The sequence below is a fragment of the Neophocaena asiaeorientalis genome, unplaced genomic scaffold, assembly GCF_003031525.2.
Source record: "Neophocaena asiaeorientalis asiaeorientalis breed wild unplaced genomic scaffold, Neophocaena_asiaeorientalis_V1.1 scaffold253, whole genome shotgun sequence".
NCBI classification, from domain to species: Eukaryota; Metazoa; Chordata; class Mammalia; order Artiodactyla; family Phocoenidae; genus Neophocaena; species Neophocaena asiaeorientalis.
In genome coordinates this window covers 5,260,735-5,275,839 of record NW_020174553.1, presented here as the reverse complement: position 1 = coordinate 5,275,839, position 15,105 = coordinate 5,260,735, and the positions used below count along the sequence as shown (strand labels likewise).

Sequence of the window (15,105 nt, the reverse complement as noted above, 5' to 3'; positions counted from 1 at the left end):
TAAAGTGTTTTTTCCAGGGCTGTACTGTGCTGTATTATTGGAAAGACTGATTTCTAGCACCTGTCTTGGGCAAGTTGCTTGATATCTCAGAGCCTCTGTTTCCTCATGCAAAAGCCTAATTGTATTTGCCCTACTTTTCAAATTGTTGTGGGGATCAAATGAAATATGTGAAAACAACTTATAAAGTACCATATAAAGTTAGGTAGTGATTTATTATGTAGTCAAAATCTTAAAAATTTGTAGGTAGAATATTATTATTGTTATTATTATTTTAATAATTTAAAAGTCAAGCATAATACGTAGTGCACTTAATTTACCTATTGCTTCCTGGGAACAAAAAGCTATTGTATCACTCATTCTTTGATGAAAGCTTCAGTGAAGTAAGGAGATCGAATAATAGATGAAGGAGGAGAATTCTAATTTGAGCAGATTTTTATTCCTGGTCGTAGAAGTTTGGATGAGAATTTCATCTTCAGATCTACTAATTATGTGGAAAGATACAATACTGAAAGAGCAGAAGAAAAAAAAAGGAAGGACCAGATTTTCAGCTAACACTCCTCTCCCCCATCCTACGTTCTTTTTTGTAGCTACGATATTAAATTAGATGTTTCCTACATAATAATACGTGGTACGATTATAATCAAAACATTACAAAATAAAAACATATAAAACTAATAATTATGTAGAACATCAAAGTATGATATAAATATGGCATCAAGTTCCATTCTTAGTAGTCCATAAGTTATTTGTGCAGCCGCTAAAGGCGACTCTGCTTTATCAACACAGATCGTGTCTAGTAAACAGTATCTTTGTGTAAATGATGTTTTTCATTGCTCTTTGTTAATGTCAGTTTCTCGTAAATGTCTGTAGAGTTAGGTTTTTAAATATTAAATAATAAATAAGGGAAAGACTTTATTTTGTTCACTGTTATATCCCCATCGCCTAGAACATTGTCTGAGACAAATCTTTGTTGCAAGGGTGAATGAAATAATACTCTGGTAATTGGAAAGGAGACTTTAAGAACAGCTGGAAGACATAATACGTAAAAATGTTAAGCATAAATATGGGTAATATGCATAATATTCTGAAATTTCTTTGACTCTCACATGTTTGGCAGATTTATCGTTCCTTTTTATTTGCTGTACTTAGGGACGTGCTGCCTTAACACAAGAGAAAGAGGAATTTGCCCATGAACATGAAGAAATGAAGAACCTGGAAGCCATTGTTCGAGATGTAAAACCAACCATCCTCATCGGTGAGCTTTGGCTTCTTCCTCCCCGCCATAAACCCTACCTCAACCCCACGTGGGCTTGATTTGTTTTCCTACTGCTGAATTTTGAGACGTAATTTAGCTTTTTGAAATTCTAACCTTTGGCGTTCGCAAACAAAATTACGCATTCCCTGAAGCAACAGTACCCCCTAGAGGCCTAGATTTGTAAATGCAGTGCCGTCGTCTTAATCTTACTGATGATCCCAGCTGAAGTGTGTGGTTCCCTCTGCTCACTCTGTCAACCTGCCAGTACCTGGCATATCCAGCACTTTGCCAGGCTTGATTATTCCAAATGGACAGTGGTTCTCAAAGGGAGGTGGTTTGGCCCAGAAAGGAAACATTTGGCAATGTCTGGAGACATTCTTTGGTAGTCACAACTGGAGGGAGAAGGGGTGGTCAGAGCTCCGGACATTAGTGGGTAGAGACTAAGGATGCTGCTCCACAGCCTCCAGTGCCCAGCGAAGCCTCCCCCCAGTAAGGAATTGTCCAACCCAAATCGTTTGTGGGGCCAAGGTTGAGAAAGACTGAACTAGACCCTCCTTGAAAACAGGGACCGTATTTCATGTCTTTATATAACTCAGTGTGTTACACACTGCATGTGAACAGTAAGGTGTTTATTATGGACGAACTTGTTGCGGTTGAAAAAAACTCAAAAGTTTTGAAACTTTGTATCCTTTATCTTGTGTGTATATAATGTCAACCCTTACTTGGTATTACACTCCATTTCTAGAAGCTCCTGTGAAACAGATGACAATATTGAGAATAATGATGAGAACCGTAGTAAAAACAAATACTCCATGACAGGAGTTAATGGGTAGTAGTAAGCCTTTATTGTTGTTTTTTATAAAGTATGTTCCATCAGGAATCTTACTTTTTCCATTCTCATTATGCTAATAGCTTTATTCTTCTGTTCAGTTTTTTTCAGTGAGTCATACTTTAGTTTTATCATTGAATCGGATGATTGTCTTAAGTGTTAGCACTGGATTATAAAATATGATTGCTTTATAGCCTGAGGGACTGAAATATACTTCTAGAATTGTTTACAGAGAGATAGTATATATTAGGCACATTTATTTCCTAATAAAATTGCCTGTAATCAGAATTCCTAGTGATTGGTCACTAAATTTATTAATGAGTCAAATGTTAAAGCTGTGATTTTTTTTCATAGATACTTGTAGACTTGTAACCTTAAAGGTTGTTGGCATTAACGAACATCTCTATTTTGTCACTTTAATACACATATTCTATATCTTGTTTAGGCGGTATTACAAAATGACCTGACATGTCTCATTGTTTGGGGGGCACTGGATTAACTAACCAATGATAGTCCTATTCACTGGTTTCTTGTTTCTACATTAGGAGTTGCTGCGATTAGAGGTGCATTCTCAGAGCAAATTCTCAAAGACATGGCAACCTTCAATGAACGGCCTATTATTTTTGCATTGAGTAATCCAACTAGCAAAGCAGAATGTACTGCAGAGCAGTGCTATAAACTGACCAAGGTAAAGCAAAAATGGAACTGATATTTTAATAGTCAAATTGTGATTCTTTATAAGGGAGCCCAGGGTATCTAAGGTGCTTACCGGTTAACCTTTAAAAATTTTATAACCAAGACTGAAAGAACAATGAACAGGTCATGAAGGATAAGAACCAATCCTTTTTTAGAATCTTGTATAAATCCTGTTCTTCAATAAAACAAAATAAACTTTGTAATGTTTTATTGATAATTTTCCTTAAGTGCTTTGGAAGTATCTAAGATTTAAACATGAAAGTTAAAAAGGAAAAAGCTTGATCCTAGATACTGATTAAAATAGCTTTTAACTAGCTATTCCCAAACATTGACGCACACAGTATAAAACCACAGTCTTATTTCTGCTTTGCTGACTCCTCCTGGGTTTGGATTTTGATGGCATGGGTGGAGCATTTGGGCAATTATTTTGACATCCAGCCTGGCTGGGATAGGAGTCCTCAAAGCTTCAATACTTCACTGTTTCCAAAAAAGTGACTTATTTTATACTGTGCTTGTATTAATATATATTTGACCAATATGTTGACAAGGGCCCTTTTTTTCCTTAAAAGACTTGAAAATGTCATTACAGCAAAACAGAAGTTGAGTCACATATATCTAACACTTTTATTTTGGAAAGAAATCTAAAATGAACTGGAAAAGATAAACAAGACAGAGTTAAGTCACTCTGCATAAATCTGACTCTAAAACTGCATAAATAAAACTGGGTGGCTCTACTTCTTTACTACTGTATCCTTAAGTGCTTATTACTAGAATTGATGAAATTTTGCAAAGGAGCGACTCCATTGTTTATTTCTCTTCTCTGGGATGGCGTCGGTATCCTCAGTAATTTAAGTTTTTATCCCCTCTCTAGGTTGGGGAATTTGCCTCATGTAACTCAGTCCTTAAATCCTTAAAGCAGAAAAAAAAACCAGTAACAGAATTTTAGCATAGTGCATTACACACAGTAGGCACATAATAAATAAGTGTTTAAGTACATATTTTGTTTTGGCATATTTCAAAAGGCCTCAAAATTTCCTAATAATAGATGTAAACAAAATTAGCCAAATTTCTATAGCTGTGTTTTTAAGTTCAAATGTGTCCGATATAAATGGCCTAAACTCTTTCTTACGATTTTGCCTAATGCTCTTGTGTTGCTATTTATAAAATTAAAAGTCATTTTGAAGCTGAAAACATCGGTTCAGCCAAAGGATTACAGAACAAGAAAGGGGCTATCTGTTGCTGGATGTGAGTCTCTGCTGCTTCAGGCACAGGTGAAAAGTCATTAGGAATGGTTAAAAATACAAAGAGACCGTTGAATTCCGAAAAACTGTAATTATACCAAAAATGATATGGAGAGGTTTCCTTCTCCATATTAACAATCTATATATAAGAGGATATCTAGCCTTTTATTTAATAGCATTCCTCCGTAAAATATGATGCTGCTGGAGTGACTGGCTGGAGTGAAGGAGAGGAGGGCGGCCAACAGGTGTGTGTAGAATGTTGCAGGTCTCTTTCTCAAATATAATTTTCAAAGGTATATATATATCAAATAATATATATATCAAATAAGTATATCAAATGATAATTTAGTTACATTAGAAATTTGCTTGTAACAAAACACTTTATCTGCTAAACAAAGCAGACTTGAAGGTATCACCCTTGTCTGAAAACAAAACCTAATTTTGTGCAAGACATATCAGTGTCTGATAAACACCTAGATGAGAATTTCTATTTTTTTCTCATCTATTTTCCTCTTTTTATATCCTGGAAAGGTTGAATCATGTTATACTTTACCTTTATGGAAAAGGTATAGTATGACATGTGTTAAAAATGAGTAAGTTAATATTATTAATATCATAATGGATTTAGACTCAAGGTATAAGAGGGATGAAATTTATAACCCAATCTATTACCATTTAAACTATGCTTTGGGGATTTAGTGCTTTTTTAGACTTTGCAAATGCATTTCTTAGACTGTAGCGCTTTATTTGTTGAGGGTTTCCCATCCCTGTTTCAGAAGCCTGAACGCTTCCATCTATATCGCCTCCCGGATCAGACAGACGCCCCCCTTTTGACTGGCAGTATGGAATACAGCACCTGACAGGCCCTAAGTTCATGCCATCTTAAAGCCTGTAGTACATGAGGTTCCTCAAAAATATTATGATGAAATATTAAGACCAGGAAAAAAATGAAGACAGTTTTAGACAATTACTGATAATTTAATCTCATTCTTGTCTGTTAACCCCATTTGTGCTAATGAATTTTTTTCCTATATGACTTTTCAGGTAATTCTTTACAATACAGAAATATATAGAATTTGTCCCAGTGATTACATTGGGAGCCTGTTGACCTCTAAACTGTAACCTAAAATGTCATCTTTTCCAAGATTCAAACATTAACCTACCCTTTTTGTCTTCAGAAGCCTGTAAGTGGAAGTCTGTAGTCTAGAGATGGTTGATGGGCCCGTGGGTTGGACCACTGCCAACAACAGGATGGTGGTCTTGGGGTCTCCTGTGTTTTGCATGCTTCTCCTACGAATAGAGAGGCAGTTAGAGAACAGAAAGAATCACTCCAGAACCTACTGCCAGCATCATGATAGCTTACTCACACTTACTAGGAAGTCCATGAAAAATCAGACTTCTTTCTAACTACTCAGTACTTGAATTACTGTCTTATGATCCATTTGTTTGACGATAGCCTGCCTCTTTTTTACAGTTGTGTGTCTGTGTTGCAGGGTCGTGCCATTTTTGCCAGTGGCAGTCCTTTTGACCCTGTCACTCTCCCAAGTGGGCAGACCCTATATCCTGGCCAAGGCAACAATTCCTATGTGTTTCCTGGAGTTGCTCTCGGTGTGGTGGCGTGTGGACTGAGGCACATCACGGATAAGATTTTTCTCACCATTGCTGAGGTATAGTACAATGCTCTGTGTTCGCCAAGGCTGTAAAATCTCAAATCAGCTCCTTGTAGGTTGTCTACTGTTTTATTTATTTAGTATCCCAGCTCACTGTCTAGGAGGTGTAAAGTCCAAAGAAGATCACATCTTTCCCGGTAGAGAGTAAGGGATGGGTAGTAAGTTCACATTGAGTCACTAGGAAAGATTGTTCTTCAGTAGCCAGCAGAAAGACTTACGTTCTGATTTCTTAAAAGAGGGCTCTTTAAAAATTGAAGTACAGTTGATGTACAATATTGTATGTTACAGGTGTACAGCATAGCGATGCACAATTTTCAAAGGTTATACTCCATCTATAGCTATTATAAAATATTGGTTGTATTCCCTGTGCTGTACGATATGTCCTTGTAGTTTATTTTATACCTAAAAGTTTGTACCTTGTACTCCCCTACCCCTATATTACCCCTCCCCCTTTCCTCTCCCCACTGGTAACCACTAGTTTGTTCTCTATATCTGTGAGTCTGCTCCTTCTTTGTCATATTCACTAGCTTGTTGTATTTTTTAGAGTCCACATATAAGTGACATCAGGCAGTATTTGTCTTTCTCTGTCTGACTTATTTCACTTAGCATAATGCCCTCCAAGTCTATCCGTGTTGCTGCAAATAGCAAAATTTCATTCTTTTTTATGGCTGAGTAGTATTCTGTTGTAGGTATATACCGCATCTTATTTATCCATTCACTTGTTAATGGACACTTAGGTTGCTTCCATATCTTGGCAATTGTAAATGATGCTGCTATGAACATAGGGGTGCAAGTATCTTTTCAAATTATAGTTTTGTCTGGATATATACCCAGGAGTGGAATTGCTGGGTCATATGGTAGTTCTACTGTTCGTTTTTTGAGGAACCGCCATACTGTTTTCCACAGTGGCTGCACCAATTTACATTCCCATCAACAGGGTATGAGAAAAGAAACCTTTTTTTTTTTTTTAAATCTTTACACTTTCGATTATGTTCTGTGACAGTAATGAGACAATAAAAATTTTGTTTCCAAATTATGGAGGAAGTGGTAAATATTTCTCCATGGAGAACCTACCTAGATGATGGCTTTTTTTTTTGGCCATGCTGCGTGGCTTGCGGGATCTTAGTTCCCCAACCAGGGGTTGAACCTGGGCCCCAGCAGTGAAAGCACCGAATCCTAACCACTGGACTGCCAGGGAATTCCCGATGATGGCATTTTGAAGATTTAAGATGACAGTCTGTTAGAGAACGAACTTATGGTTACTGGGGGGAAGGGTAGGGGGAGGGCTAGTTAGGGAGTTTGGGATTGACATGTACACACTGCTATATTTAAAATGGATAACCAACAAGGACCTACTGTATAGCACAGGGAACTCTGCTCAATATTCTGTAACGACCTAACTGGGAAAAGAATTTGAAAAAGAATAGATGCGTGTATGTGTATAGCTGAATCAGTTTTTTGTGCACCTGAAACTGACACAACACTGTTAATCAACTGTACTCCGATATAGAATAAAAAGTTAGCAGAAAAGAACATACCTCCAATATCTACCTATCCACATATCTATCTAATAATCTTTGTAGTACTGTACTAATATAAGCATTATGGGAAATAAATGACAGTCTGATTTGGTATGGTGAAGTGTTTATTATTCAGGGTACAGTGTAGAATACAGAAACCACTCTAGTACTTCAAGCAGAGAAGAGATTAAAACAGAATTCGGTGTTTGTAAAGTCATTAAAAGGACGGAAGTGGGCTCTTCTGTGGGCCTTCAGGAAGGATTCACAGAACAGCACAGAGCAGAGCCGGTAGGGATGCTCTATTAAGCTACTGCTTAAGAACTGTGAAGGGTCTGAAATTTCACCTTACTTGCAGGCTAACAAGTCAGCCTGCCACAGATTCATAGATGCTGGCAAAAGACACAAAACGCTTAGGTCAGCCACAAAGGCACAAGAGGTACTCTGAACCTAAGGCTCCCATCAGTTCCCCTTGCCTCGCAAACCTCAGGGGGTGATACAGTGGTTGGGCCGATATTTGTAAAATCATGAGCTGTGGGCAATCAGAATGTTCACCTGGTTGATACGTCTGAGGAGGATTCAATTCATGAAGGAGAAATTTGAGTGAATTTCTTCTCTTGAAATGAAACCACGCTAACTAAACCCAACCAAGTGAAGCCTGATTAACGTTCACATATTTTCATCATGCAAACAGACTATTCTTTGCGTTGTGAAAGATTTTTATGTCATTGGTGTGATCTCAAGTAGCCTAAACCTGGGGTTTCGCGCCTTGGTGTCATTCTGTGAGAACAGAGGTCAGCCAGCTCTAATTCTCCTTTCTTTTTCTTCGCTGCATTAAAAGCATGACGGCTGGTGTCTTAGAGTTTCTTTTTTTTTTTTTTTTGGTACGCGGGCCTCTCACTGTTGTGGCCTCCCCTGCTGCAGAGCGCCGGCTCAGCGGCCATGGCTCACGGGCCCAGCCGCTCCGCGGCATGTGAGATCTTCCCGGACCGGGGCACGAACCCGCATCCCCGGCATCGGCAGGTGGACTCTAAACCACTGCGCCACCAGGGAAGCCCTTAGAGCTTCTTTGACTCAAGAAATCATGTCTACTTGCTTATGAGGGCTCTTCAAAGTTGTTCTTACTTAAGGGAAATGTAGTCATTGTCTTTTATAGCAGACACATCAGAAGAAGAAAGATCTTTTTACTCATGGTAGCCAGTGTTTTCTTTCCTAAATAACTCCAGCACCCTCTAGTAACAAATTTCATGAAAAAAAAAAGTCTTTCTACTCAGGGAAAGTAATAATTACTCTCAAACACCTCTGAAGGAAAACAGTAAGATGTGGTGAGGTTACTGGTGTTATTCTTATCACAGCCAGCTATCTCTCCAGCTGAACCTTGGCCTTTCCACCGTTCCCCTCTTAGGCTTCAACACAATATTCCTGTTTTTCATGCCACCTCTGTCCGGAGCCTGTGCTCCGCAACGGGAGAGGCCACAGCAGTGAGAGGCCCGCGTACCGCAAAAAAAGAAAAAGTCTATTGAACCTGTCACAACAGTGCTTCTGTTCTATGTTTTGGGCCTCTGGCCGCAAGGCACGTGGGATCCCAGCTCCCTGACCAGGGATCGAACCCGTACCTCTGCATTGGAAGGCGAAGTCTTAACCACTGGACCTCCAGGGAAGTCCCTCAAGTTCCTTTCAACTAAGCTTCTTCCTAGTATTCAGTTTTTTTGCCCTCACTTTTCTCTTTCCTTTTAAAGTCTACTTTCACAGATCTCATGCATTCTCTTATTTCCATTATCGTCATTCTAAAAGGGGCCGAGTCTGTATATCCCTATTCTTATGTTTCACCACATCTCCAGTGACCTGATGGGTATTTCCACCAAAATGTCCTGCTATTTCCTTAAATACGATGTGGAAAACCATTTCTTATCTCCCCTTGCCCTCGATATCCGCATTTCTGTTCGTGACACCCTTTCTAAGCAGGCACCGAAGCTTAGAAGCCTGATGTTCCTTTTATCCTCCCTCAACCCAAAGCCTTTAAACACACCAGGCATGTGAACACCCATGTAACTGTCCGATGTATCATCCTGCCTGGAAAACTCCGAGACTCATTCTCCACCTGTCTAAGCCTATCTTCAGGTCACGGCTTAAGTCTCACCTCGTCCTTGGGTCCTTTTATGGCCTCTCTGACTCATTTTGATCTTTCTCCTTAGCCATGGCTGTCTTTAGGAAACACTTCATTTGATTCCTAGCTGTATTATGCTCTCGAGAGTTTCATGTATTGAACAATCAAGTCTTGCCTTATATTTAAATTGTATGTTATCTTCTCTGAAGACAGAAGGTCTCCCATATACTTCTTTCAAAACACCAGTAGCACTAGTGCGATACTAAAGCACGTAGCAGAAACTTAGTAAATACTTATTGAATTAAATAGAACTAGTAGTCAGTAGTATTTATCAGTGAGAATAAATACAACACCACAGACACACCTCTAGAAGCGGCAAAAAGAAGAAGGTTCTTGTCTAGATTATATTTTGTAGTTAACAAAAGTAGCATGTAGGAGATCTAGGTGAATGTTTGGTTTGCCCACCCCAAATCTAGTAACTGTTAGGGTTATTGTCAAAGTACTAATTGGATGTCTTACGGAACTAGTAGTCTCATGGGTTGGCACCAATCTCAAAGACTATTCCTGCACGTTTTTATATCACAAAGAGATTTTTGGATTTCTCGGTCCTCTGGACAGTCTCTGGGACCTCTGATGCTCCCTGGGGACAGCCCTGCTGGCCCTGCGCGGTCTGTGCAGCAGCCTGGAACAGTCTCCTCCCTCCTGTTCACATCTGGGAGGCAAACCTGGGTCTCCTACCCTCACACCCTCCTCCTAAGTCACCTGCTCTGTGTTCTCTCATTCTCCTTGCCCCACCCTTTCTGCTCTCTGCCCAGAGGGCACTAGAGAGATCCCCACTGACAGCAGCATCTGGAGGACACTGATTCATGTAAGTCACTGGATAACTGAAAACCCAGGTAACTTTAACGTTGATATGATACTATTATCTAACGTATAATCCAAATTCAAATTTGCCAGTTATCCATAAAAAAGACCTTTATAGCCTCTAGACTACTCTTTTCATCTGCAAGAGCATTTCAGCCTTTCTGTTTCTTTTATGGCGATGACATTGTGAAGAGTACAGGCCAGTTGTTTTTCACAACATTCCTCATGATTTAAGTTGTGTGGTTAGAGGGTTTGGTTTAGGTTTGCCTAATAATCGAATCCTTCTCAGTGAATCACATCAGGAAGCACATAACGTCAATTTGCCTCATGTTTTTAAGCCACTTTATTGAGGTGTGATTGACATAACAAAAAGCTATGTATCTTACAACTTGATGAATTTAGAGATAAGTAAGTATACACCTTTGAAACCATCACCACAATCCATGCCATACACAAATCGATCACCTCCAGAAGTTTTTTGTTTGTTTGTTTGTTTTTGTGGTACGAGGGCCTCTCACTTTGTGGCCTCTCCCGTTGCGGAGCACAGGCTCCGGACGCGCAGGCTCAGCGGCCATGGCTCACGGGCCCAGCCGCTCCGCGGCATGTGGGATCTTCCCGGACCGGGGCACGAACCCGTGTCCCCTGCATCGGCAGGCGGACTCTCAACCACTGCGTCACCGGGGAAGCCCACCTCCAGAAGTTTTTCCCCACCCTCTTTATTATTATTATGAATGTGTATGTGATAAGAATACTTAACATAAGATCTACCCTTGTAGCCCATTTTCATGTCTACACTGTTTCCTTTAGAAATAGGGACTGGTTTGGGGACAGCAAAGGCTGAGGCTACTTAGGCGATTTGGCTAATCCAGAATCTGTATCCTGCTCTGCCATGTGAGTCGGAAATAGCTCTCTCGGCCTCCTGCTCTACCTCCCGTGCGAGAGTATGTGAGCTGGGAGCAAGGCCTGGCCAGCCTCTCCTCTGTTTTCAGGGTCCTTTTCCATCACTTTCCTCATCCTCCTCTGCCTTTCTTACCCTTCTTCCCCCGTCCCTCTAGTGCATCAAACAAGAAAGCCGCCAGCGTTTCATGGTACAGTAGAAAAGGAACTGGGTTAAGAGGAAACCCAGACACTCATCCCCATCTTTTTCACTATTTGTCTTCCGCCACCAGTCACCAAGCCCCTCTGAGCTCAGTTTTTCCACTGAGAAAGGGAGAAAGAGATGCAATTGGATGATGGCGTTAATGGGATCTGCTTTTATCCGCGACCATTCACCATTATCCTCACAACTACCACATTCTATGGTATGAAGTATTTTTTTGTCTTTCTTTCTTTCTTTTTTTTTTTTTTTTTAAGGTTATAGCTCAGCAAGTATCAGATAAACACTTGGAAGAGGGCCGGCTTTATCCTCCTTTGGACACCATTAGAGATGTTTCTCTGAAAATTGCAGAAAAGGTAAAAACCACTCTTGTTGAAGTCTCATTATTTTCCCTTCCACCTATGGCTGAATGTGCATGTTTAGGTATTAAAAATCCACTTCCTTGAAATATCTGTATCAACTTATTATGTCAGAAGTCAGAGAAATGAGGCCTGGTGCTTCGGCAGAGCTTGGGAACTATGTTTGATCCTTAGAGATGGGTTGAATCATTAATTTCCTCATCCTGTTTCTCTCCCATAATTCAGATAATTCATCAGGGTTTCATTTCAGCTAAGCTCCCTCCACTTGGCCTTTTTTTTGGTTGGTATCTTCCATATGACACTGAGATAGTCACCACAGTATTGCACATATGGTAGAGGGACAGACCTTGAACCACCTGCCTTATCCATGTCTCTGTGGATGTGTGGCACCTTGAAAATCACAGTTGATTATACTGGGCAGAAAGCGAAACAGTGACAACAGAGAACTCAAAGCTGGCTGGCGTGGCGGGTGAGCTCTTCAAGGAACTAGCCGAGAAGCAGCTCCATTTTCTACAACTAAGACGAGAGAGAAACCGACTCCTTTTGCGGGCTAGTTGTGTTCATTTACTAGGGCTGCCATAACAAACTGTCACAAACTGGGTGACTCAGATGACAGAAATTTATTTTCTCCCGGAGGCTAGAGATCTAAGACAAAGGGGTTGGCAGGTCTGGTTTCTTTGGAGGCCTCTCCCTGGCTTGTCGATGACCACCTCCTTGCTGGGTCCTCGTGTGGCCTTTCCTCTGTTTGCACATCCCTGGGGTCTCTTTATGTGTCCAAGTTTTCCGTTCTTATAAGAACACCAGTCAACTTAGGTTAGAGCCCACCGGAATAGCGTCATTTTAACTTATCTGTTTAGAGGTCCTGTCTCCAAATACAGCCCCACTCTGAGGTACTAGAGGTTAAGGCATCAACATTTTCAGGTGACGTATTTCAGCCCACAGTAGTCGTCATATGTTGAAACTAGGGTTTCTCAACCTCAACGCTACACACATGTGTCTGGGTTACTCTTTGTCACGGGGGCTGTCTTGGGCATTGTCGGATGTTCAGCAGCATCCCTGGCCCTTATGCACCAGATGCCAGTAGCCTCTGCAACAGGTGTGACAACCAAAAATGTCTGCAGACATTGCCAGATGTCCCCTTGGAGGCAGATTTGCTCCTGGCTGAAAACCAAAGCTATTGGCAAGTTTATCAGAACAACACTATTTAGATTTCATATGTCATGATTTATTTTGTTGATTCAGGGTAGATGCTTCAAAAACCAAGTAATCCTTCAAAAAAAAAAAAAACTTCAGGTAACCTGCTCGGTTATCTATTTAGGAAAGCGTATGCTTGTGTTCCCTCCTAGTTTGTATCTACTAGTTTACACTGAACATCACATTATCCCTTTAAGTTCATTTTGAAGGGTTCAGTGAAAAGGAGTAGCATATGATCAGAGGGGTAACTAAGAAGACGAGGGACAGCAGGAGAGTATGAAGAACTCAGATATCACACCTAGAAAGAGGAACGAACGCTGAGTGGATAAACAGAAATTGGGAAACCTGGACAAAGAATCAGCTTCAGGAAGGAAGGTGATATAAGTAGACTGCAGGTTTGTGGTATCCATGGCAGCGGGTTGGCCAAAAGGTTCCTTGTGGGTTTTTGTAGCGTCTTACAGAAAAACCCGAACGAACTTTTTGGCCAATCCAGTGCATTCAAATGTACAATTCTAACAAGTAGACGGTGATGACTGAAACTTAAAGAGAGGCTGGATATAAAGGTGGTGGATCATCTACACGTGGTAACAGGTGGAGCTCTCGTCTTCCAGAGAGTCTGGCGTTGACGAGAAGGGGAGAGTGAAGATTTCACTGAGAGAGTGCATCGTTAATACAGTGTGTCCTGGGAGCAGAAAGAGGAGTGGATTTCCGCAGAGTCTGTGTCAGGAATGAAACAGAACATTTTATTATAAAAGTGATACAGCCTTTGCAAAAGAGGCACAGGGGAACTTTTGGGGGTGATGGAAATGTTCTGAAACGGGATGTGGTAACAGTTGCCCAACTCTGAATTTATAGAAATAATTGGATTAAAAACATTTTTTTAAAAAGAAATAATTGGATTATATGTTAAAACCGTTGAATTTTGTGGTCAGTGAATTGTAACTCAAGAATATCTGTTAAAAACATAGTATTACCACATCATAGGCACTCTGAAACCTAGAAGAGAGGAAAATACCTGACATTCTGCCTTTCTGAAACAAGCATTGTCTTCGTTTTGGCGTGTGTACTTGCTTGCAGTCTGTTTTCGTCTGTTTGCTTTCTTTGCTAACACTGTTGTAATAACGTGTAAGGGTGTATTCATGTACTTCGATCATGCTTTTTTCATAAACATTTTTCCACAGTACAGCACACTCTTTATAACTTTAATTTTTTTCATAAACACATAATTTTACATTGAGAAGAGATACTTCACCATTCTGATATTCTTCAAGATCACGCTTATTCAAATAAGTCTGTCATACAAGTAGCTCCGTAATGATTGCTTTCTTAAAGGCTGGAGTGAATGAAAGAGCACATATGGAGTGATTAATTTTGACAACAGGGAGAATCCATTCTTCTCAAAGAAGGCAGGGGAAGAGAATGTTTGACGATACGGAGGAGACAGTTTGAGTTGAGGAATTGAGATCATTCTCTTTGATCAGTTGGAATTTTCCCAACAGAGTGATGAGAGTCAAATGGAGACGTGAGGAGGGGAAGGTTTGAAATTGACTTCGGGGAAATTGACTTGAGACACAGTGTTTTTGATTTTTAAAGGGTAAAAGCATAATGTGCAACCACATGGATCCAAGTAAGGTTAGGAAAAGAATGACATGGCAGGAGACAGCTCTGAAAGGAGAAAGCCAGCACTGAGGGCTCCCCACAAAGACGAGGACACAAGGTTCTGTGATAGCGGCAAGGCACAGAGCACGGAGACTGGCTCCAGAGCCCCGCTGATTAGAATCAGGAGACCCTGGGATAGAGAAAGAGGTTGTGTAGGAGGCCGTGGTTGGAATCGGGATTGCTGAAACTGCAAGGTATCTGAGTTCAAACTTAGCAGGGATTTTAAGGTATTTAGTTCAGTTAATTATCAGTCAAGTCATTTCAAGGCTGTTAAGACTGACTTATCTGAGAAATTCTGGTAGGATCACCCATGAGTAAATCTGTACTATTCACACTCTCCTTTCTTGCTGATACCGTAGTCTACTCTTGTGACATAATTGCATTTTCACTTTGTATCTTCTTTGTGATTATGTGTTCTATTATATAATACACTTAATTTTTTGGAAACAGACAAGATATAAATTAGAACTTAATTTTTTGATACATAAAAAATTCTTTTTTTAAAATTGAGGTATAGTCGATTTACAGTGTTAATTTCTGCTGTATAGCAAAGTGATTCAGTTAAACATATATATATACACACACACACACACACACACACACATTCTGTTTTTTTTT

The 15,105-nt window shown here is 40.1% G+C and overlaps 1 protein-coding gene across 1 annotated transcript in view; it reads left to right on the top strand.

Moving 5' to 3' along the window:
• ME1 (malic enzyme 1) overlaps positions 1–15,105 on the top strand; it is a 184,510-nt gene that overhangs the window by 167,278 nt on the left and 2,127 nt on the right. The window contains exons 10-13 of the mRNA XM_024757451.1: positions 1,150–1,255; positions 2,630–2,772; positions 5,515–5,688; positions 11,533–11,631. Of these exons, the coding sequence (XP_024613219.1) occupies positions 1,150–1,255; positions 2,630–2,772; positions 5,515–5,688; positions 11,533–11,631 (522 nt within the window). The remainder of the gene's footprint in view (positions 1–1,149; positions 1,256–2,629; positions 2,773–5,514; positions 5,689–11,532; positions 11,632–15,105) is intronic.